General features: G+C 43.0%; 1 protein-coding gene across 5 annotated transcripts in view; it reads left to right on the top strand.

Moving 5' to 3' along the window:
• The window catches only part of PIGL (phosphatidylinositol glycan anchor biosynthesis class L), an 81,342-nt gene that overhangs the window by 30,741 nt on the left and 25,430 nt on the right, over positions 1–25,171 (top strand). For 3 of the 5 annotated variants that reach the window (XM_049803049.1, XM_049803047.1, XM_049803050.1), the window contains exons 3-5: positions 9,711–9,801; positions 16,496–16,563; positions 24,675–24,706. In XM_049803049.1, coding sequence (XP_049659006.1) covers positions 9,711–9,801; positions 16,496–16,563; positions 24,675–24,706 — 191 coding nt within the window. The other 2 variants (XM_049803052.1, XM_049803051.1) reach the window with 2 other exon arrangements.

Below are 25,171 nucleotides of genomic sequence, written 5' to 3'. Positions count from 1 at the left end.
GTATTTATCATTCCAAAAGCAAACTGCTTTAATATTAAAGTTGTGATGAAGTGGCACTAGGTTTATTTGGCATATACAGGTTGTGGTATTTCAGTCATTAACCTCTGAAGGGTTTTGCTGGCTGCTGTGAGAGACTTTCTGTTCCTTCCCCTTGGGTTTGTACCCTTTCCACTGTGGAGTCCTTGGCATGTTATGATGCATGTCCATAACTTCATGTGCCAGTAATGTAGTAAAAACCTAGCTAGGGAGAACACACTGCATTCCCTTCAACCTGTCTGCTTACTACTCTTCTGCCAGGAGAGTGTGACCTTCTGCCCAGCAGTTTAAAACTGGAAGTCTGTCCTTCCTGAACCAGTGGTGCCAGGACTCGTTTTAGTTGGACATGGCTTCTTGGTACACAGGCTAATGTACCCTGTCCTAAGCTCTGCCCTGCTGCTCTGTTCTTTTTTTTTCAAAGCATTTTACAAAACAAAAGAAATGAGTAACGGAGGAGTGAAGTCCTGTGGTCTGCTCCTCAGAGTCCTGGTTTTGCTGGTGATTTGTATTTCAGTTTTAAAACATAAGTTTTGATGGTGGGATTGCTGGGCTTTTTGTTCTCACTCAGGACAACTTAGACTGTCAGGCCACGGATGAATTCCTAGGCACTATGGCAAAGCCAACAATAACAATGAGGAAGTGAGAACTGCTATGAGCTATTCTGGGAACTGCCTGATCATTTCATATAGGCCTAATGATGCTCATTCCTTATAGCACAGATGGTGCTTTTGGAGAAATGTGATCTGTGTTCTTCCCCTATTATTGTCAGAAAGATCGGAGTGGCCAGAGACATCCCGAAGTGGTAGCTGAGCCCAAGGAGCTACGTGTTAGTAGAGGCTAGTCCACCTTTTTTTGGATTCAGGTCAGTTTATCCCTCCTCTGGGAGCTGACATAGACGAGAGCAGATTGTTCTAGGAATGTGGAGCAAAATTCCCAAAGGCCACCAACTTCTATAGTCCATGTGCACTGTTCAAGCTTTCCACTGAGCATTACCATCAAACATCTTCTTGGCCTTAGGAAGGTGTTGAACTGAAGTGCTGCTACATCTATACCTTTTCCCAGCAGTTGTACCCTAAGATCCCAGACAGTTACGTGTTTGAAGATGTTTCTCTTATTAGAGGTCTACAGATGAGATTGCCAGATGTTGCTAAAAGATCTGTTGTTTGTTAGTCATTTGGGAAAAATACTGGAAGTGTACTTTGCCAACAGATACTGAGAAAAAGGTTGGTGAATTCTTGTTTTCCTAAACTAGGTAGGGACTTTAATGGTCTAGTTTCCTGCATACCTCTCCAAGATGTGAGTGGAATTGACTTCATTTCACACTGCACTATTGTCTGCTGCCCAAACCACATTGCAGTGGGCCAGAGGAGGAACTGCTGACTCATAATTCAGCATGGCAGCCTCAAATCTCATGAGACTACTAAGTCTGGCCTCTGACTGATGTTTTCAGTGAACTCTGTTAATGGCCCCCAACAGATCATACAGAAGTCCAGCTTCTATAAAATGAAAGGGAGGCTTCTTGCCCAGCACTTGGCAAGTCACTACTGGCAGTCTGTAATGCTGGAAGCTGCTGGTTGTGCTAGAAACAGGCTAAATGGTGGCTGGCTGAAAATGTGTTGCTGATGTGGGATCTGTGGGCCCCACTCAGTCAATGGGCACGTACTATATTCTGGTCACATAATGGCTGGCAGGGACAAAGGGCTGTAACTGGCCTTGGCTTGGCATGTAGTATATGTGCATAATGCAACTCAAACATGAATGAAAGTTGGGAATAAAAAGTAGCATAAAACACACCACCCAGCTTGAGGGTGAAAGGCAAAGGGGGGAACTGCTTTATTTTTTAAGGAATTCTGTTTAGAGACTTGAATTTAGTTGTTTTGTTACTATTAGTTTCACCAGGGATCCCAATATGTTCTATGGCACTGTGTGATTCTTGCAAACAACCCATTCTAGACTTCTGCTTAAATTGAAGCTAGGGCTTCTCAGCATAGGTTGGAGTGAATGAACTAGAGGCCCCTCCTTCCTCTGGCGGCTGAATTCAAAGCTGTGCGTGACAGCAAAGGTATTTGGTGCTCACTGCCTTGTGTGATGGATCAATCAGTGATGATGACTACACAGGTTATGATGTGTCCTTCACACTAGTTCCTGAGCACAGTAATAATGAGTGTCACACATGCAGTATGACACGGGCACGTGAGACTCCCAGGCCTTGTTTCTCCTCTCACAGGTCTTATGTTTGCAGCACACTGTTGGGGCAGTGCTGCGTCCTAAGTGCATGTCATCCACAGATGTGATTTGGTGTGTGAGAACAAGGATCAGATAAGGAGTTGTAGACATATGTGGGAAATATTGTTCTCCACCAGCATGACCCTACTAGAAATCATGTTCCTTAGCTGCAGTATTGCATGGTGACACCTTGCCACTACGTGACTAAAGCAAGGTGCCCAGTAGGTGACACACCCAACCCCCTGTCATGTGCTTTGGCAAACAGGGTCTCTCCATTGTTAGGATAACATTTGGCCCAGATGTCTCAGCTTACGTGCTTTGGAGAGTCTGGGGAATTTTAAACTTTAAATATTGCTGTGTTTCTGCTAAAAGGGATATGTTTCAAGGAGTATTTCTGGTATTTGCAGCTGAAAGCAAAGCAGTTTGTGATGACACTTGATTTGGGAGTCCATTCACTGTTTGGCATCAGCCCCTGAGGAAGTGCTAACTGCTTGAGAAGGCGTTATCCTTGTTGCAGAGTTCCTTGTCACCATATGGGCAGAACTGTTCACCGTATTCATCATTTTGGAGCTTTATGTAGTCTTTTATGTATTTTGGGCCAGAACTTCAAGTCAGGACTAAGATGTTGAACTTGATTCAATACTCCATGGGAAGACAATGCAGGGAGTAAAGGACAGATTTGTGGGGTTCACAGTACCCAGGATTGCCAAGACATGTGTTTTAGATTTAAATCTAGAAATCAGAGAACAGACATATCACTTTTCTTAGAAGTATCTCAAACTTCCTTACATAGCACGAAGATACAATTATTTCCATTTTGCAGGCATGAAGAGTGGAAGATAGGAAAGCTGTGACTAAATCAGCGATCAGTTCAGAATTATTTGAGCTGAATTTTGTTTCCTGTCTTACACAGCAGGGACTGATGTCCTCTCCAAACTAGTTTTTAAAAGTTACTTTTTAAAAGTAGCTTTAGCCACTGTAGTTTCTATGCATTTCTGTTCTTGAAAGGTACCATCAATTGTTTTTGTTTAAAGACATTGAATATGAACTTGTTCCTACAGAGCTTTGTGCTGTAATTTATCAACAAGGCGCTGAGGCACAGACGTCAAATGAATACCAGATTTCAAATTATGATAAGCAATTGTGTCATCTCTGTGAATAGACATCAATCTCTGCTGAGAAATCATCAATAATTCATTAAAAAAAATAAATGAGTACAGGGACATTTGGATAGGTCTTTGCAAACAACCAGTCCTGTGTTCTGTAATAATTCCTTTGAATTTAAACCCAAAGGATGCTTATTTCTCAAACAGAAACACATGATCATGCCCCATTCAAAAAGTTGGTTCCCTAGAGATCCAATTACCACTTACGTTTGGGGAGTTATGGAGGTACTTGGAATGTTATCTGTGAGAGGTGCACCATGTTTTTACATAGCTCAATGGAGAAGCATGCACAGTTTGCCTGGACTTTTGAGCAAGCTGTACGGAGTGCTGTCTGTCTCTGTGTTTCTTCCCTTTACGTGTGACTCCTGCCTGCTATGGCCACATTAGTGACATCAGCACTTACCTGGCATCTAAAGTTATTTAATTTACCTTTGAAATTTGTATAAAGTAGGTCCAAACTTAAAAATTACAAAAGTTAAGGATAGGAGAAAAGGATTATGTCCATTCTGCTTTTTTTCTTTTGTGAAATATTTGAAGTGTGTTTTATTTTTAATATTCCAGTCATTGCCATTTTCACCACTTCATTTACCCTCTACCTACACCAAAACCTAAGATTCTTATTTCCAACCTTGAAATACAAATCTCAGAATAATTTGGGGCTCTTTACTATGAGGAGCGAGAGGAAGTTGCTGGTGTAAAATATTCAGCTTGAGCTTTTCTGTCGTAGGTGGCTTTTCATTTGACAGTTAGCATCCTGGTTTAGTCCATTTCTCTCCTAAATTGTGGATTGTTACATTCCAATAAGCACACAGCATCTGTTCTCTGTATAACATGGTGTTGCAAGATGCTGATCATTAGTCTAAGTGGGCTTTTTTCAGTTGAATCAGAGATGTTCATGCAGCTTAACAGCAGTATTTCCCTCTTGTCTGTAATTGGCCATTATAGGAAGAGAAATTTATAAATAGTTATTAATGTAAGGATTTAGAGGCTCTGCTTCAATATCTAGGGCTAGCCTGTCTTAACTTATCTTAGCATAATCTCAAAAATAAAAAATCTCTGCTCTACTTTAGAGTGCATGAAATAATTTCTGTTTACACAGTTTTTTCAATTACTTTGATGCTATGATATAAAGGTCACTGATTGCCTGTAGTCATCACATGGCTTTTTCACTAATTGTGCACTCACGTCATTTTGTTCTGTGGGATCTTTTGCTTTTTGATCCAGTTTCAATTGCCCAGATGTACATTTCATACAGTTAACTTTGTATAAAGGGCATCCTTTGTTCCAACAAACACATTGTGGTCATTGTTCTCAGCTGGGAACCTAGTGCACGGCAGTTCACCTGTTTCCTATGTAATCCACCATCAAACCACTGACCTTTGTGCTGATTTAATGTAAAATCATTCATTGGGGAGAGGAGGGATAAGGAGGAGAAATTATGCAAAAATATTTCCTGGTCCCTAGCCTTGGATTGATTAAGGTCATGCTGCAGGATATAAAGGCAATATGAAATGAGAAAGCTCTTTCATCTTGACCCTCTTGGTGTATAGTGGAATGGAAGATCACAATAGTACCTTCAAAGTTTTGCTCTGGTATCTCAGAATGTATTAATGGAGACCTAAACATCTTCTAGAAGGAGCCCTATTGCCACTTCGCTCCCTTCCCTATTGCCACCTATCAAGGCTTCATGTCAAGGCAGAGAGGGTGCTTGCCAGTCCCCATCAGCATAACTGTCACATAACGAGAGGCACCGCTTCATAATGCACCTAGGCGCCTGAGGGTTGTCCGATTCAAGATTTCAGGAGGGACAGATCTCAAGGTTATTCTAACTGCAAGTGTCCCATATAGGACAGCCCGTTTGCTGTTTAAGCCACGTGGACATCGCATAGACTGTTTAGTTTAACTTAACCTTTAGAACAGTCATGAGAGCTTAGTAGTTCACGAGCAGAGTAAATTCCATGGAAGGCTTTGAAAGAAGATTGTATGTATAAATGCACTGGCTGTTGCTAAAAGATCTGTGGAAGATGAGCAGTGGAAAATCGGACAGGGATTGAGCAGTATATCATGTAAGAAGGGTGTAACTTGGCAGTATATATCTGTGAAGGTTTTTAAATCTCTGTCTTGGCCAAAAGAGACCTTCCAAATGACAGGAATCTAGCCATCTTGAGCCCAAATGTTCCTAGAAAGATGACCCTACAAAATTGCCTAGGCTACTGGCAGGGATATCATTACTGGCAACATGCACGGTGTTTTAATGGCTAAGGCTGAGGCATAAGAGGAGCTATGCTCCGCAGCCCACAGCAGGCAAGAGAAGGAGGCCTGGAGAAGAGCTGGCATCAGGCAGTGATTTTTAACTTTTCGTTCGTTCAGCCAGCTGTAAGACTTCTGGGCAAGATGTGCACGACGTTGAATTTTGGTTTAACGTGCTGATGTGATGTGCTGTGGCCCCCTTGTAGTTCCCTGGTGCCTGGGACATCCACCATATTCTTCCTATGCAAACCTGGGCAAGGGAAACTGCAAGTGCCCGTGTCTGCTCTGTCTGCTCAGCTTGGCAAGGAGGAAAGCAAGGAGGTGAGAAGGAGAAAACCAGGGGTCCTGTCCAGTTCTCACTACCAACAGTGGATGGATAAATAGAAAGGTACAGGTTTTTGTTTCAGAACACAATTGTGTCCCATGACCGGTCCTGCTGAAATCACTGAGCAGAGACGAACACTACTACATACTGCAGCAACTGCAGCACCATAATTCTCCATTTCTCTCTCACTTCAGTCTGTAGATCCCTTGGCACAGCTGTAAATTCCCTGTACAGTGCACAACATGACTTTTACTGAAAATAGCTGGGGAAACAACATTTCTGGAGCCTTATTCCATTAAAAGTTTGTTTGTTTTTTTTTTTTTTACTTCTTCTGTGCATCTCCCTATTTTTCACTGGTCAACAAGGGCTGCAACCAAGCATCCACCTGCATTCAGTATCAGTCACGAGGAATGCCCATAAACATCACTTCCAGACCGTGATAGTTCGGTGGAAATGAGGCCAAGTGACCAAACCCCTCGACCATTCCCACCAGCACCCTCCAGCAGTATGACCTGGAAGGCCTCCAGTGCAGGATTTATATCTTGATCTGTCACAGTGACTGACAGCAGCAACAAGGAGCTCTCTGGGGCAGAGGACAGGGAGGGCAGGTGGGGAACCCTGTCTCCTGGGACAAGCTCCAGTCTGCTCCAGGGAATGTGCTAATTTTTGCTCCTTTATAGTCCTTTATCTCAGCCCTTCGACCTTGAGCTCAGAGGCATTATCAGCCTTAGCCAGAAAGGCAGTGTGGAGTTAACCATTTAAATGCTGAATGTTTCTGATAATAAGTCTTGAAGGTGAAAACACAATGAATGCAACTTATTTCAATAGTGCAGCAAGTCAGTGAACTTTTCAGGTTTGGTGAGGACTGTTTTATGATATTAGGAAAAATATTTTGTACTGAATAGTTGATTTTGTGAACTACAGCAGTTTTCAAAATTTGTATGCCCCTACAAAGTTCTTAGGGCATGTAGAGACCTCCTGTAAGAATGTATCTTGTGTGCATTGCTATAGGGTGCATATGAGCTTGGTTTTCTTAGTCACCTTTTCATCCTTCCCTGGACCCAATTATTGATACCCAGAGCACAGGCAGAAAGTTATTGGTCTCATGCTTTCTGTGGGCTCCCTGCTACCATTGTAATGCTTAAATTTTCAACGTCACAAAGTATTATACAAACTCTTACCAAAAAAAAAACCACAAACCCCCAAAAAACCCAAAATAATTATTTCCTGGAGCAATCTAGATTAATGTATTGCCAGTTCTGTTACTGACTTCTCCGGCTGACTTTGGGTATGTCATTTAACTTGTGTGTCACTTTTCACGTTTGCAGAATGAGCTAAGAATACTTCAGTGGGGTATCATGACTATTAATGAGTTATGAATGTGCTTATGTACATACGTGTCTTGTTTGGCAAGATCAGCTTCTCTATCTTTCATGCCTGACAAATATTATGCAAGAAAAATAATTCCTTTTCCTTACTGGGAGTGAGTGGTCTCTCCATGAGCGGCAAGCAGTAAGTGCTAGGGTAGAAGCACGGGTTTTTTCAGAATATTCCTGCTTAATCAGTTCAGTGTTCATGGAGTTAATTTGCTCATGCCTTCAGATTGTTTTGTTTCCAGGGATTCTAAACCGTTGCTTCCAGCTGTTCATTTCCATTGAACTAGGGTGATCTTTATCTGTCTAAACTAGTTAAAACCTGCTCCACTACCCAGCAGCCTTTTTGGAGACAGCCCAATAAAGCTGAGTGCAGTGGCTGTGACACCAAAGCCTCCTGGACATCATAAATTCCAAGCCCTCCTTTTTTTTCTGACCTCTCACTGTTGGAGCACCCCTCCTGTTTTAATGGGACTCTTCACTTCCGCCACAGTTCCATTTAACCCCTGTCCAAAAAGGGGAATGATATTTGCATTGTAAGTGGCCAGTGAAGAATCCCTTTTAGACTAATTTACTACTTTAATATTATCAGATTAAGCCTTGACATAACCTCAAAGGTACCATTCACAACCTAAGCACTGTTAGACCTGCACTTATACTCTGCTCAGTGTGCATGTTGGGATGTTTAGTTGAAGCATATTTTTTTAAATGTTTTTAAAATTTTTAAAAACATGAGATGTTTTAGTTGAAGCATATTTTTTAAATGTACTCCATTTAAAGCTTGCTGTGACGTGGTTGGACTCGTAATACCTTCAGGGTACACAGGGCCACTTCCTCTTCAAACATGAGATGTGAAAGTTTTTGTCTTGAGCAGATGAGATGCAGGTTTGTTAAATTGATGAGACAGCCACCAGATGTACCAAAGAATCTTTCCTATGATGAAATTCAAATGTCTTGTATACATCAGGCAAAGATGTTGCCTATACAAGAGGGAATTGTAAACAACAACAAAAATTTCTGTTGTTGGTAATACTGCTACAGGGACCATAGGCTAGAATGTGTACGCTAATGTAGGAACGCCTTCCCTTGTTGCTGGGGTTTCTAATAGCACATTATTTTGGCCTGTGCTGACCAGGAGTATGTAACACAACAGGTAAAATGCTAATGGTCAGTTTGTACTTGAGGCTCTTCCTTCTACTGCTACTACTGTTAACAGCAGTGGGAAAATTTGTAGCCAGAAGACCTCTTATGAAGACCCAGGCTGAGTTTTACTTTGGAATGTGCCAAGGAGACGTTTTCCTTGTTTTGTTGCAGATGTTACCGTCCTTGCTGTCTGGGGAGTGAGCAAGGCCCAGAGAGTGTTGGGAGGTAGCGCCCCTGCTCTCTGCAGCAAACAGCTGGATCAATTCAGATCCAAACCCATGTGTCTGTGTGAGAAAGCTGTGTAGTCAACTTTTCTGCTAAGCCACCTCACAGCAATTATCAGACTATCAGAGGAGGGAAAAGGTCTGAGAAAAAGACCGGTTTAACATGTCATGATTGGTCTTTAGCAGCTGTGTGTTATCCTATTGTTACTAATAACCTTTTTAACTTTGCAAGCAATGTTTTCTTGGCATCATTCAAACATAATGACTGGGAGGTCAAATTCAGCTCTCGGTTGTGTAAATGTGGAATCATTCTCTTGGCTGTCTGGTGTTGTTTTGCATTTTGCTCATGGTCCCTGCCCCTAAAAGCCTGCAGTCTAAAATACCTAGGCAGAGTATTCAGTCATAGTATGCTTTGCATATCCACTTAGTATGGATAGCATAAAATAAACAGCTGAAGAACTACTGTCAAATCCATGCAATATAATTATGGCTCTCTTGTCCTCTGTTTGAGGTTGATGGGTTATTCCTGTATAAATGAGAGCAGGAGTTTCCTTGTTACTTTTCATATGTAATTCACCAGTAGATTGTGATTGGAAAGTCTTTCTGGAAAATGTGTTTTAAAAGAGGTTTTAAATAAAGAGAGAAAGAAATTTGATTGGGATGAATAGACAGCAAGAATCATTGAACAAAATAGGTGTTGCTTAAAGTAAAGCAGTCAGAATGTCTACCTTAATAGTAAGAAGAAATGGAGACCTTGGCAAATCTATGAGGAGGGTGTTGGATCTGCAGTTTCCTTTCAACCCTCCAATATACAAGCTTGTAAGACTCTCTAAGTAAGGTTCAGGGGGTTTATATGGTAAATAAATTTATCTTGATTTCATTCTCTGCTAAGAGGATCTCTCTTTTCTAGGATGGTCTTGATAAAGTTCTCGGCAGCGAAGTGACTAATTGTGCTTCTCATTTTCAGGGATCTTCCAGATAATCCTGCTGTTGAATGGGACACACAGCTCCTTGCTGCCTTCGTGCTAAAGCATGTAGAAGCCAATAACATCAACCTGGTAATGTGAAACTTTCTGCAGCATAGGCAATTTCCACATTACTTTTGAGCTAGCATTCTGGACTTTTTCCTTCCCTCTGAAAGCTTTCTTTGAGGTCTTTAAAGTTGGGATTTTGATTCTGGAGTCTCTGTGAAATAGCCTAGGACAGGGAGAGGGTATACTTACTCAATTTGAAATATTTGCTTTATAATATTTATCCATTTCTCTAGCTAGATCTTATGAAGCCTCTTTTGGGTTGTAGTGTCACCAACCTTCACTGAAGTAAAAGCTTCAAACTGGTTAAAAACTACAAACTATTGGAAGTAGTAAGTTTCACTGTAGTAGATCTTGGGGTTCATTAATTGCAGAAGACCCTCTGAATAAGCCCAGCTGAATTTCAGGTCTAAAATGATACGTGAAAGCAATTTTGCATTTTGTAGTTTAAGACTTCTTGTGAGTATTTGTAAGGCTCCTACGTCTTGACAAGTAAGACATGGTCATTCTGATCCTCTTTCAAACACTTTGAACAACTGCTAGAAGTTCAGAACAAATAGAATTGCTCCACTGAAAAATACGGAAAAGGATGATGGTGTAGTTTGGATGTATCTTTTCTCTCTGGGGACCTTTCTTTGCTTCCCAGTGAGAAATGAACAGTGGAGAAGTTTTTGCTTTTCTAATTCCTCAAATGTTTTCTACATTTTAAAGCAACCATTTTGCCCCTGTTGCTAGGTTTCATTGATGAAGAGACCCCACCTGGGATTTAGGCTTACATTTAGGCTTAAATTTGAAATACATTGGCAGGCATGTGTTAGAGGGCTAGATTAGTACGGTTACGGGTCAGGATTGAAGAATATTAAACCAGGGAGATTTCCTAGCACTGGGATAGTTTGGGTTTGGTTTTTTTCCCCCCCACAAAACAGGAATAAGGGCCTAAGCATGGAAAAGGTTGTGTTCTGGTTTTTTCTGTTGAACCTTGCTGTGATCAGGCATGCCACTGTCACACTGATTAGCAGCAAAATCACAAAACTCTTAAAGCCTTTCAGCAATTCACAAAACAAGAAACCGCATCTCCTGTAGCATGAAAGCCCCATGAGCACAAAAACCAGCATCATGCATCCAACTTTGTATTGATTCTGAGGCTTAATTTTCCATGAAATTCATTGCTCTGCAGGGATACAAATGCAGTTTTCCTGGACTCCTTTTGTGCCTTTTGGCCCCATGAATAGATAAGTTTTAATCTAATCTGAAAGCTCCTAGCACAAGAGGATTTGTATTGCATGTTTGTGACTCTCACGGGCACTAGGACAAGTGCACCAGAATTCCAGCAGAAATTCTGTAAACACTAGAACTCCTCTAGATGGTTAGAAAGGGTAAGATCTTTGCCTCAGAGAAAATTAAACTCAAGCTGTTTGTGCTGGGGGAGGCAGGAGTCTTCCACTAACATACCATGAGCTGAAAAATAAAGTGCAGGGTTTTCAAAGCAAGAAATGTGCACAGTCACTAGTATTCTCCCTGCTGTGCTGTAGGTGTCAGGGGTAGCTGTAGTAACATGGAACACTGTGGCAGGGCCCACTGCATTTCCCTCAGCACTGCCCTGAGCAGCAGTGAGGACAAACTACTCTAGCAGAACACATTAGCAGTACCAAAGGTGACTGAAGCAGCTTCTTGGGGATGGTGGTAATGAACTGCTTTGTAAACTTAAAATTATTTTAAGTGTCCCAAGTAATCACACAGGTATCAGGTGTTTGCTATAATACCATTCATTTAGGAGCAGACCTAGTTTGCCAACAACAGCAAGGCAAGCACCTAACTACCTTTGTCAAACATTCTGCATTTTAAAACTTCAGAGCTTGCTACTGTTAGCCACTCTTGGAGCACCTCTGCTGTCCTAAGGTCCTAAGCTTGCCTTGAAAAGTAAACTGAGTCTATTTTTCAGTAATGTTGAAACTGACAGAATTGGTTTAACATGTTAGAAGAGCCTTGTCAAAGCATAAGCTAAGAGGGTTTCAAACACAACAAGCTAACTCAATGGAGTTAACATGATTGGAAGACATGTAGTGTTTCGGCTATCACAGTGGGAAAACTTTCCCCAGATCTCCCCATAGACATAGCATAGACAATGGTATCTTTTATTTACAGAACATATGTGTCATCTGGTAGTGGAGAAGCAGGCTGCAAATCCAACATGTCTGAAAGGAAAGATTGCAAGGCAAGGAGTCACACCATGTTACGCGTAGTTTTGTTCCATTGCATAGTTACTCATTTCCCCAGTTGCCCTGGAAGTCCATGAGTAACTCAATCTTCTTGAGAGCTACAGGGACATATTTCATCCAAGCTCTACGTTAAACAGTGCAGACACAGAAATTAACGGTTGGTGTACTCAAAGCCAAAACTAATTTATAGACTTTGGAAATTATTTCCTGCCTGCTGGATTTATAAGCAAAAGCCATTGTTGCTGGGAGAGGCAGCCAAGGCTAGTCTGTCTCAATCCAGATTAGAAGGTCTTCGGTGTTTTAAAAATATAAGTTACATAGCATTGTGTAAGCCCCAGGCAGGCTCTAGATTATGAGATCCTACTCTTCAGGATCTCAGGTTTGGTGATAGCAGAGCTTGGATTAGGAGGTGACATCCCGATTGTGTTTGGGGGCAGGTGCAGTGCCAAGACCAGAATTCAGCAATATCACGTTCTTCCAAGCTGCTTTCCACTGTGGATTGATTGAAACATCATCCATACAACTGTTTGTGAAAGAGTCCCATTGTCTTGGGTCATCTCCAAATTAGCCTAGAAAGTCGGATCCTGCTACAAATGGCATTTAAGTTGGAGCTTATATTTGGGAGGGTGAGTTCAGCTCTCGTGTTTTGGATTTCAGTCTCTACACCTAAAATTTGGGAGTATTTGAATGTGTCATCTTTGTAGAGAATTTTAAATGCTTTTGCAGAACACCAGATACGGAGTGCAGCATGTGGAGTTTGCTAGAGGAGGTAACAGAGCTGGGACAGACTTTGCCATCCCTTTTCCTCCCTTTCTCATTTATGTTGCAGTCTCCTCAGGTGTGCTTTGGGGTACATAAGTGGGAGGCCCCCAGGACCTTTCATTCTAAGAGCTGGTGTAGGACTTAGACACTTGCAGCTCAAACCCAGTGGACGCTGGGATGTTGATCCTGATTAGATTTTTCCATTTGCATCCAGTTATCCATTCTTTTTAATCCTTAGCTTCTTTGATTTAGTAGCAGCAAGAGAGAGCTCTGAACACACAAGAGATTCAAAGGGAGTTTCAATGTCACTGGCCTCTGCAAGTGTAAGTCAGGCCTGTGAAATGATGCTCAGAGGAAGGCCATTAGAAATGGCATTGCTTGCTATGGCATTTTATGGGGTGGCCCTTCTTAAAAAAGAAAGAGACCTTTCATTCCCCACCAGTCTACTTGAGCAGATGTGTGCTCTATTTGAAGCACTGGATGACACCAGAAAGAGTAAGGGAGACCCACAGCTTTGAGTGCTTTGTGCCTCCAATGCACATGGTGTATAGAGGGAGCATGGACTCCAGACCTCTCAAGAGTTCTCTTCTGCTGGTAACTGAGTAATTTCCTCTGTGCTCTCCCCCCTCCGGAAGGGATTTCTGGACCTGTTTGTCTTGGCTGTTGCTCTGGCTTCCACTAGTGAAAGCTCCATTTCCTGAATACCAAGGTCACCCAGAAGAAAACCCAGCAACACCAACAGCAGCGGCTCCCGTTTCAGAACAGGTGTGGGGAGGAAACTCCCTTTTGCCCTAAAGATTTCATTGAGCAATAATTTCCACCTCAAGTATACTTCCTATCCCAGCCTTTTGCTCCCAGAACTGGCTAAGCCTGTTTTTAACCCAGACAGTTTCAAGATGTTCAGGTTTTCTCATCCTGCCCTGATTGTTTGCTTGATTTCATCATCAGCCTGGTTCAGGTTATGTGTTAAAAGCAAGCACACCAGCTAGCTGCACCATGTGGAAGAAGCAAATGCTCCTGTGTGAAAATATCTTCAGCATGTGAGAAAGAAATTCAGATTTGTTGTTAGTGAAATGAATCCCTGAAGCCAGAGGAATATATTTACATGTGATTGCTGCCTGCTTTAAGTCACGAGCACCACAGTCATGCTGTGGAATCAGAGCGCTGTTTAGACAATAGACCTAGAAGATACATACTGGATAGGTGGGACATCACTACTGTGTCAGAGCCAGCCTGTGTGCTCGGAGGGATCTCTAAAGGTGAAAAGCCAGTATTTCAAAGGTGGTCACTTTGCAGATAAAGTGAATGCCACTGTGGCCAGCTCAGCGTGCACCTACAAATTTGTATATTTGAAGAGACAGGCAATTCAGGTGCAAATGTCCTAAGAGTAAATTAGAGAACATCAATTGAAAGTTAACTCCATGCAATCTCTAGCTAGTTCAGATGTTATGTAAGCCCAGCAGCACTAAGAACGGCAGCTCCTATTTCAAAACAGATGTTGAGGAGAAAAACCTCCAAAGGTGTTTCTGAACAGATAAATTCCATATCAAGAACTTAACCAGTTCCTAACCCAGCCTTGTGCTCCCACAGTTGGCCTGAGCCAGTTTTGTCAAAACAATGATTAGCTCATTATTCTGCTCATTATCTCAGTCTTCTGGTTTGTTCTCTTGTACCCTCTATAGAAGGAAAAATGTGTGTTTTGGCTTGCCTGGGGTTTTTAGCTTGGTTTCCTAAGGAAACAAGAGTAATGCAATTGTATTTATATATGTGTGGACATGCATATTTCAAAAGACTTTAGAGCCCATTGGCTAATTTCAACCACATTTGACAGCAGGGTAGTCGTCTTAAAAATGTTATGTTTGTAGAGGTTACATGAAAATAAATGACCAGGCAGAAGAGACAAACCCTCTTGCTGTCCCTGTTTAGTAAAAAAGTGTAGTGCAAGTCCAGCCCTTAGCAGACTCACACTATTATTCACCTGCACAGGAATTTATTCTGCCTACAGTGAGTGGGGTACATTGTCATCTTAGGAAAGTGCCACTCTAGGTAGGAGTGACTTCAGAGCGTGTTTTTTCTTATCTATAAAATACAGGGTGCTATGCTCATTCCCTGAGCTGTACAGAATTTAATAATGTCTTTCCCAGATGAGCTACTCAAAAAGCTGATATCCTTAGAGAGGGCTTAGCACCATGCCAGACCATGCAGACCCTGCAGAGAGCCTCTCAGGTAATACTGATGTACAGCAAAAGCAGCCAAAGCCGAGACATAATTTTTCTCCTTATAAAATAGAGGTTGACCAGAAAATGCTTCTTTGTAACTGAACAAAACCAAATTGGGTCCCACCAGTTCCTGCCAGCAATGAATAACCCTGCTGCTTGGTGGCAGCGTTATTACAGCCGCTGGGCAAAGTGGGAGGTCTAACTGTGGACTTGTACTGGGTGGATGGGTTTATAAGCAGGCTTGTCTGGAGTTTGTGGTTTTTGAAGTATTTCTTATCAATGTCTTTGTGTTTCCTCTCCCTCTTTACACAATATCCCCTGTGTTTGAGAGGGCCTCTCCTGTTGTAGGGTGGAGTAGCAAGTTGCAGGACAGGCAGGGCGGCTTTTGATCTTCCCTTGATCTTTAACCCAGTACTTCAGGCCCTGCATATAAAATAGATTTTGAGAAGGGAGCTGTGGTGAGTAAGCCAGGCAGTAGCATTTCCTTCCCTGAAGAGAGAACAAGCTGGCAAGGAAGCAGACATTGATTGAAATGTGGGGAGCTTTTTGATTTCTTCCTGGTCATAGAGAAGGTTGCTGTAGAGAGCTCTGCTGCCTGGCTTCTCTCAGAGCAAAACCCTAACTTTAGGCTGTCCAAGGACTGTCACTTTCACCATCTAGAAAGCCTACCAGCACACATACCCTGTCTGCTCTACACTGCGCTGCACTGCTGCACTGCAGGACCCTTTAAGTATCCACTTCACAGTACTGGGCAGAGTGAGTCCTTAGGGTGGATGCTTCACCCGACAAATTGTTTGTAGGTTTGAGGGCAGGGAGCCAAGGATTCTGTGCTTTGGATGGTGACATGTTAGTGCTGTATTCACACATTACTTCTGCATTATGAAGTTCCCATTTCTCCCTGCAGAGAAGCAATAAACAATATGATCTTCTCATTCAGCAAAAAGCCTGACTTGGTTGTACAAAAAGTCCAGTCAGCTGATTCTTTAAAAGGCTTATTCTCATATCAGATTATTTTATCACTATGTTATTCTGTGATAAAGCCTCGTTGCAATCAGGACAGTGGTACATGATTGTGTTGCTCTTGTTAAAGCAATATGTCCTGATTCACAGTACAACAAATTATAGTTTCACGCTGTAATCTGCAGGCATTCTCTACTATGTTCTCAAATCCAGGAGAGAGTGATTCATAGAGCTGGACCTTTTGGAACAAGTTTGCAACAGATCACTCTGAAAGTAACCTTTTGGCCCCTTAATAAGTAACAAGTGCAGCCTGCCAGTGGGAACATGGTATTTGTCGTCTTTCTGTTTTTCGAGCTGTTAGTCTGTCTAGTCCTCTAGCGCCAGAGTGTGTTTGTGTAGTTGTGTTTCTGTAGCAGGAGTTCACACACAAGGTCTCATTGTGCAACGCAAAAGCAACTCTCTAGATACAATGGGCTGGGACAGTGCTGTGTTAGAATGTCAAAGCTGGTAACTGCAGTTTCCTTCTTCAAAATGATTAATTGTTCTGTGGTTTTATTGCAGGTGGTAACCTTTGATGCAGGAGGAGTGAGTGGTCATGCTAACCACATTTCTCTTTACACTGCTTTAAGGTACAGTGTTCTGCATGCTTCATTGAATGCCTCACTGTAGTGTTACAGAGTGAATATGGTGTTTGAGTGTAGGCAGAAAACTAGTAGCTAGACCCAAAAGCAGTGGTAACTTCAGTGATATAACTGAGTGCCAGGCTGTGGGACATGATACTGTTTGGAGAAACTCTTACAGCTCTGTAAATGACCTACAGCATCCTTTATTATTCCATCTGCTGGTGCTTTGCCAGTCTCCCTTTCAGTGGGCCCTCTTTGCTCTTCCTGTCCTTGATCCCACTGAAATATGCCACAGATCACTCTGCACTTCTGGTTTGAGGAGACTGTGAATAGCTGATGCCTGAGCTGGTGGTAGTTGGATTTTGGAAATTTCTGCACCATTGTTGCAGAGGATGTTGTCATCCTGTCCAGGTACTTGAATTTACCTCTCTCACACAAGGACATTGCTCTTTCACTGGAGCTGTCCCTATTTACCAGTCTTCCTTAGTCAATTTGTTCCTTCACCACTTTACTCTTTACATTCTGAGAACCTCTCTCTCTGTGCTGTGATGTGGGAAGGTTGCTAGACAAAAATCCCTTGTATTAAAATCACCCAATTTTTGCTGGCAAGACAGCTACTGTATTTTATTTTAACCCTCTGCTCATTCAGACCTCATTGTGTCCTAGAAAGATCTCCTCCAGAGCTGCCCCTGCCTTTCCCAGGCATGAGAAGAACTCTTTGCAAGTATATCTTGTATTTTTAGCACCCGTTTGTTTTCTGAATCATCTGTGCAATTTGGATAACTGTCTGGCTCTCTTTGCTAACAACATCACACTGATTTGCCTTTCTCACTTGCCTAGAGAAAGCTGCAGTGCCACAGAACCCATACTGTGACCTCCTGAGCTCCTCTGGGAAGATGCTGAAAGTCTTTGATGCTATCTGATGGCTGGAATTCAGTGTTAGAGGGGATCATGGCTTTTCCCAGCAACTTCTGAAATAGCCAAAGAGAAGGAAAGGAGGTGGAGTTAAGCAAACAGTGTGTTTGTTTAGGCTATTTGGAGAGATGCTTTCCAGCACAGTGTTATTCGAGGAGTGAGTGAGGAACAGAGGTTGATGACCGATGATCACACCACTGGCACAGAGGGACTAGAGAGCTTCCAGCTGCCTGGACCTCTGTTTGCTCAGAGAGTTGCTGTATGGCCTGCAAATAGGAATGGAGGCCAGATTGTTAGGTGTCCCCCTACATCCTGAAGAGATACAGGTTAAACAAGTTAGTAGCTGAATTATGTATGAGAAAGTTAAGGAAAACTCTCAATTTTGATCCCAGCTCTACTGTTGTCTCACTTTGTGGCTGTGCAGAAATCACTTTCCCACTTTGTGCTTTAGGTTTCCTGTGTGTGCAGTGGGGCTGTTAACCCTCTTCTTGTCTCAGAGTATGTTACTAGGAAGTATTCATTATCTGCAAGTCCCTTGAACTCAGACCTTTGCATTAGTCCTTAGCCTACAGCAGAACATTGTCGTGGGCTGATGAGATACATGCTGATAGGGACACCAGAGTATAAGCAGATCTCATAACTGAGGGCTGGTTTGTGTCTTGTCTCTCTCCCAGTCCTGAATCAGCAGAAATAAGCATGGTGGCCCAGTCATGTGCATGTGGCAAGAATGGTGCTGTGGCCACTGAAAGGTTAAGTTTATCTTTTAGTGGCTTGCTTGCCCTCATTATTTTTCAGTTTGTGTCATGGGGGAAGTAGAGCGTGACTGTATCACTCCTGATTTTCAGTGACCTGATGAGTTTTCACATATTGGCTAGTACAGGCAGCACTGGGAGCATATGCTGAGGCTTCTCACGTACCTTCCTGCCAGCAGGGCTTTGCAAAGCAGCGGTTGCTGCCCCTGGGGCCCCAGTGCTACATGGCAAGAAAAAGGTAAATGAACTCTCCCCTCCAGGTATCATGTGCAATGTATTTATTAACCATCTTTAAACAAGGTCTGCAGGGTTCTGCCTCCACTGTGGCTGTAAGCAGAAAGGGTGAAGGAGAGGGCTGGTGCAGTGATCCTCAGCTCTTTTGGATGCTCCTGGTCTGTGGGAGATAGACTTGTGCCCACTACCTAAGAGATTACTTTCTGCAAGAGCAGGGGTAGAACAGGCTGTGTGACCCATCCCACAACTCCTTGCTTCAGGAGGTGCAAATTCTTGAACAGCTTCAAGGAACAAAACAGTTCAGGAAATGGTCATAGCTGAACAGATGCTCAGTATTATCTACTAAGGGCATAAATAATCTTTCTAGTGTCTGGAACAGAGGTTATGCTCAAACGAGCAGGAACTATTCAGAAGAAATGTGCCCTTCCCCTTGCAGCAACCTTCTTCCTGACAGCTTGCAGAGAGTCCAGCTGCTGCTATGTGTCTAGGCTTCAGATCTGGGAGGAACTGTGTAATGCCAAGGTTTGAGGGTGGATTTATTCTTCTGCAAGGGAAAAATAAGAAAAAACAGGATGGGAGAGGAGCACAAATTGCTGTTTGATTTCAGTCTCCCCCGGGAGTATTTCAGTTCTGGCTTCCAGACGGAAAAAAAAAACCAACCCAAACCCAAGAAAATCCCACTGTAGCAAAGAAGGGAGAATTGGAAGCAATCCTCTGTAGCTCTGCTTCTTTCCCTGTCACCTTGATTTGGCAACATAATTCTCTCTTATCCCCCAAAATAGGAGGTTTCCATGTGGCCAAGAGAGGCTGGATCCTTTACATGCATCCACAAGAGCAGGTCTTGAGTAACATCAAGGTCACTTTACTCCCCCCTCAGCATTTGGCCAGTCACTAGGCACTACGGTAATAAGCACGGTAAATAATACGTGACAGGAATATTTGAGAACCTCTCTTTCCTGCACTTTGAAAAGACAGTGTTTGCACTGAGATCACATGTAATATCGAGGTGGTTTAGTTTTGCATGAGTCATTGTGCATTTTGATTTTAAACAAGCCCTCCTGCCCAGTAACCTAGCAAATGGGGGGCTGTTGGTTTTGTTGTTTGCTGGCTTGCTTAGGAGTGGTGTTTGTGAGGGGGAAGAAAGACTGTACCACTTTTTTTCTTCAGTGAGCTATCAAATCCATTTCATCTCAGCTAGAACAGAAAAGAATACTCCTTGTCGGCTTAGGGCAGAGCAAACTGAGTGGAAAATAGGAGCTGCTATATTTAACCACTGTGCATTATGTTGTTATAGCAACTGCATCCATAAAACTTATATATCAATGATGCCATATAAAAAGCTACATCAAAGAATCATTAGCAGAGCCTATTCTCGTCAATTCTGTTTGGAAAAACACCTCTCAGTCCTGCAAGATGAAACATTCGCCAACTCGGTGGTAGGTTGTAAATGAGACTGTGCAGTGGTAATATTTGGGAGCTTAGTGCTTTATCACTCTTGAGTTGATTATGATGCAGCTTGAGTGCCACCGATGCCTTGTTGCACTTACGTGTCACAGCCTGACTATTGAATGCCCCATTTATGAATGCCGTGGGACATAGCATTGTGCAGAAGGGTTGCACTGAGGCTCCCTGAAAGAGAAGGATTGATTAAATGCCAGTTTCAAATAAGTATATTGAAACAATGAACAATGCATTGTCCAGCCAAATCCCACAGACTCAGTGGGTACAGTTCTCAAAAGCCATCAACTGCATTACATCCCAACAAAGCACAGTTCTGCTTCTATTGAGTTTCCAAGGCCAGGTCTTTAAGGATGTTTTGAGCAGGGAGGAAGCTGGTTTTTGGGTGATTAGCCTGATGATAGTGAATGGTATCCCATCTACCATTTTTATTTGATGGGCTAGAATGGGACTCTGATCTCTCACTCCTTTTCAGCAGCTGTAGCCCGTTGATTTCAAATGAGTGGCATCTCATTTATGTTTTTAAAGGAAGGTGCTGTTTTGTATTTCCCTTGCCTTTTCCCAGAAAATCCTCTTTTCAAAACTGGTTATCATTTGCTCCATCTTGGAAAAAGATTTCCTGTGTCATTGATGTGTTTGTTTGGGATTGTTTAGCCCTTGCTGGAGTTCTAGGTTCCCTGCAAAGTAAAGAAGAGTGTTGAAGAAATAACAGGTATCTTGTGTTTCAGCCTGCCCTTTCACAGTCCAGCTCATTTCTGGTGTTTTGTTTTACTGATCCTAAATGTCCCAGGGGATCTTAGGAGTGGTGGCTGTGATTGCACCCAGGCTGCCCCCATGAGGTCAAGATAGAATTGTTGTCCTCTGTTTACCCTTTGAGACTCTGTCCCTTCCCCTCAGAGGACTCTGCCCCATGCCTGGCGTATATCCCATAGCTGGGTATGTTGTCCTAGATTTTATCTCATTCCTTCACCCTGCTCCCTCTTTCCTTAATTTGACTAAGTTCATTCATCCCAGTGCCCTTCCATGATACTGTTGAGAGCTGTTAGGATAAAGTTGAGCACAGGGCACCAGCATTACAAGGATTCCCCCCTAAAGAAGTTTTTTTTTTCCAAAGAAACAGCCTCAAGGAATGTCCTTCCCAGCGTCACTAGGCTGCTAGCAGCATGAGTGGAGCAGTGACACTGCACATTCTTCTCCCAGACAGTGCAGGGACCAAAGCACAGAGCCACAGAGCAGCTCTGTCAACTGGAAGATGTCTGCATCAACACCGTTTTTTCTGACTGGCAGAAGCATCTTTTGCCACTGCAATATGCGTGAGTACAGAGTGCCTGAATAGTGTTTTACAAACTGCATGTTGCTACATGGTATAGTTCAGGGTGCATGGAAATGGAGCCAGAAAGTCTGGTTAGGGAGGGAGGAGGCGTTCCAGATAGCAAACATTCAACATCTGGCAAGTATATCCTTCTAATGTCTCTGTGATTCCTAGGAGACTGGCTGTTCTTCCTCCTTCACATCTGTTTCATCAGATTAATTGGGCAGATTAGAGGTTAGGATCCTAAATGGAGCCCCAATGCATCTTTAAGACACGCATTCTTTGCCATGCTCTTCAAAATTGTATTTCCCCAGTGCCCTACAGCAGCCAGCGCTGTCAGTTCAGTGAAGGGTTTTGCCTTTGGCATGGGAGACTATTTGGAGAGTGAAGTCATTGATTTCAGTGAACAATTTATCATCAAACAGAACATCACCAAAACTGTAATCCACCCACCAGGGTGTCAGTCCTGCTTCTGTCCCGGAGGAGTTCTGTGTTCCCCAAGACTGAGGTTTCAGCCCCATCTTGACTTGTTCCTTCTTGCCATCATGGGGAGGTATCAGTGGTCGGTGCCTCTTAGGAGCTAGCCCACTCACTTTGCTGACATCTTTCCTTGAGGATGACTGAATAAAGCCAGGGAATTTGACAGCTATCTCAGTCCTGCAGTTTGCAGGGTGAGAGTCGTTGGGCCATTTCAGTTTTTCTGCTGAGTAGATGTAGCTGATAGCTACAGACAGCAATAGCTTTCAATGCAGCTGGTCCTTGAGGGAGGAGCCAGTGCCGAGTCCTTGCAGTGCAGAAATGGTGGGTGCCTTCAGACGTCTCAGCCTTTTGAAGTGCTTCGTTGCAGAGGGTCTCACTTTCCTTCAAACATGGATCTGAACCTACCACAGGCATAATAAAGAGGGTGCACGAGAGGTGCCCTGTAATCTGCTGGCCTCTAGCACTTGGTGGGTGGGTGGGAACAAGCCACCTCAGATCACTTTATATTTAAAAAGAATTTATAAAAAGTTGCTCCGGAAAAAAACACATGGAAAAAGCTCCTGAAAAAGAGCCTGTTTGTGTTTGACTTTTTGGGATTTTATGCCAAACTCTTTCATTTCACCCAAACCACAGCACGTCCAATCTATAAAACAACATTCCCAAAATGGCAACAACAGAGAGCTGCAACCTCTCCCCTACTTGGAAGTGTCCCACAGAGACAGCTCCAGCAGGGTGGAGATGGGAGTGAGGAGATTGATTTGGGAGAGGATTGGCTAGTTTTGTGAACGTGTGCAGGAGGTAGAGTTTTGTGTTTCTCTCTCTGCAACCACAGTTCATTGCCATGTCTTGCCTGAGAAATACAAACCGGCAAAGCTGCAATTCCTCTGCAGCATTACAGCTGGGTGGAGCCCATTCCCATAGCTCTGCACTGAGCCTTGCCGAGTACTGAAGCATTTGGCTCAGGACAAAAAGGATGAGGAGAGAATCGGTTTCTTCATGCCTGTTCTTCCAGATCAGTGTCAGGTCTGCCTGGCGGCAGCCTTGAGGACCTTTCAGTAACCAAAATACAGTTTGTGTCTCCCTGAACCTTTATATAAGCACAAACTCCTTAATTTGATGCTGAATCAAACTTTCCTTCCCTGCTGAAGATGCTTTCTGCTCCTGCTGAAATATTTCTGTGTGAACTCGATCTCTCCTTGCTTCTGTTTCTAGTGGCTGGGAATGGTTATTATTAGTTCACTCTTGGAGCAGCTCTTCACATCCTTTAATTTGCTGTCAGTTAGTGCTTTGAAGGTCCCTCCATGGTAGAGCAGCACACCCAGAACAGACACTAGGACTTCGAATAGCTAGCCAAATTTCACAACCACTCACTGCTTTATCGCTCCAAGCCTGTTTTAAAAAGTTCCCACCCTGCTAGCTTTAGCAAGTGCTGAATCACTTCTTTGGGTGGCCAAATTCTACTTGTGGGGGAAGAAACCTCTGGCAGAAGAGCAAGGCAGATATAATGGAGATACTTAAACCTCCCCCACCCCACCCTGCCACATCCCCCTGCCGAAAAATTGCTGGTAATGTTTGCAAGGCAACTTTTAACAATCTTTGTCAGAACAGTAGGACTTGAGTAGTGGGGTAGAAGGTGGCCAACTCAATATTACAAGGCCATTGTTTAGTAGAAAATGGTACTGCTTACAGATCTTTGGCTCTCCTCTTTGGAGAAGAGGAGACCATTGGCAGGAGAATCTATTTAAGGCATATGTCTTCTGATTGCTGTTTGAGTTCTGCCATGACCTGCATTTCTGGCTTGACTTTTGCTTTGAATTGCTTTGGGTATTCATTACTGCGTGCTTCCTATTTTGTCTACGCCTGTGTAGCTAATCCTTTTCCTTGAACTTAACCAATAGCCAGAGATAATCCTAGTTTGAAAGTGACTCGAGAAACATAACAGTTTACATATAATGTATGTTTTATCCTGGTTGATTTACACATGAACTGTCACGTTGTCCTTCGTTAAATACACCACTATAAGATGATAGCAATCGCTTTAAATATTACACAGGGTTAAATAACTTTTCTTTTTTTATTTCCTTTCTCCTTTTGGCAAATGTTCCATTGTTTAGATTTTTTTTTTTTTCTTATGGAAGAGCAAGCCTGGGTGTGGGACAGCTCTGAGTGCCATCTGCTGGAGACCCGCTTCCTCCCATCCCTGTGATGGGCCAAATCTGGAGGTGATGAAAATGGTGATGTGAGCATAAGTGCTCTGAAGCCATGAACCACAGGCTAGAGCAGGAAAAACAAGAGAATTAAAAAGGAATTGAAGCTAATACCCTCTGATGCCTTCACCATATCAGGATCATTTGCTTACACTTCTTGATGGAAGTACCATGACTGTTCACATCTCCTGCGCTGGTTGGTCCCCTCATTCTGTTTCCAAGGGATGTATTTTTGCTACAGAGACTTCCCAGAACAAAGTCATGAAGGGATCACAGTCTTAGTAAGCAAAAAGTCAGAGCAGCTTCTTAGATGTCTCAGTGCTAGCATGGGTTAGAAAGAAAGAAGCTGGTCCCCAAACAGGAGCTGCCACTGAGGCAATGTCCCTGGTCAGCAGACACAAGGCTTTAAGGAGCCACTGCCCTCAGAATTGAATAGCCTTTGGCAGCCTGTTGCAGTTTTCCTTAGTGCAACATGAGAAGTTTGAGAGTGAGGTGGATTTATGGAGCTTATCTGTGCTGTGTCCCAGCAGCCAGGATGAGGAAAGCAATGGCAGAATTGTGTGGAGAATGAGACTTACCAATGCCTGATGTGTGCATCCAGTGTCGGCTCCTGAACTTTCTTATAAGATTAGCCATTGTAAATGTGTGTGTGTGTATTAACAGAAAAGGGATGATTTAGTGTACAGAGTTCATAACTGTAAAATCAGGATTCTAGTAACTTCCTTGAGTGTTTACCCCTATGTATCTCTTCATTCACAGGTACCTGCATTCAGAGCAGAAGTTACCTGAAGGTATGTCACATTATGCATCTATGACCCTGCAGGTATTAGGCAATCATTTACATTAATGTTCTGTCCAGGGTTTCATCTGCCTAACTCGCCTCTATTTGCAATGCAAATGAAACCCGCAGCTGAACTCTTCCTTGCCCTTTTACCTTCCCGCAGTTTTTTACCAGCTCAGGCTTCTCTGCAGTCACTTTTCTGTCCTTTGAGGTTGTCCTGTCTCAGTGGCATGATTCAGTGTCTGGCCTATGCCTCTTGCTGTCTTGTGTGAATATGAGTGCTATTTCGAAGTCTCTCAGCTGAGTCCCAGTGTTTTTGGTCACATCTTACTTTTAAGCTGGTTTGTCGGGGTTTTTTTGGTTGTGGGTTTTTTTGTGACAAGGGCCTCAGAAACTATTACTAGCTCAGCCAAAAGTGATTGCATGTACCAAGCTAAGCTTCCATCAAAATGTAGTCAGTATGAGAAAGGTATCT

This window comes from Accipiter gentilis, chromosome 6 (assembly GCF_929443795.1).
Source record: "Accipiter gentilis chromosome 6, bAccGen1.1, whole genome shotgun sequence".
NCBI lineage: Eukaryota > Metazoa > Chordata > Aves > Accipitriformes > Accipitridae > Astur > Astur gentilis.
Note: the sequence above shows the minus strand (reverse complement) of the source record. Positions and strands in the feature narration are given on the sequence as shown.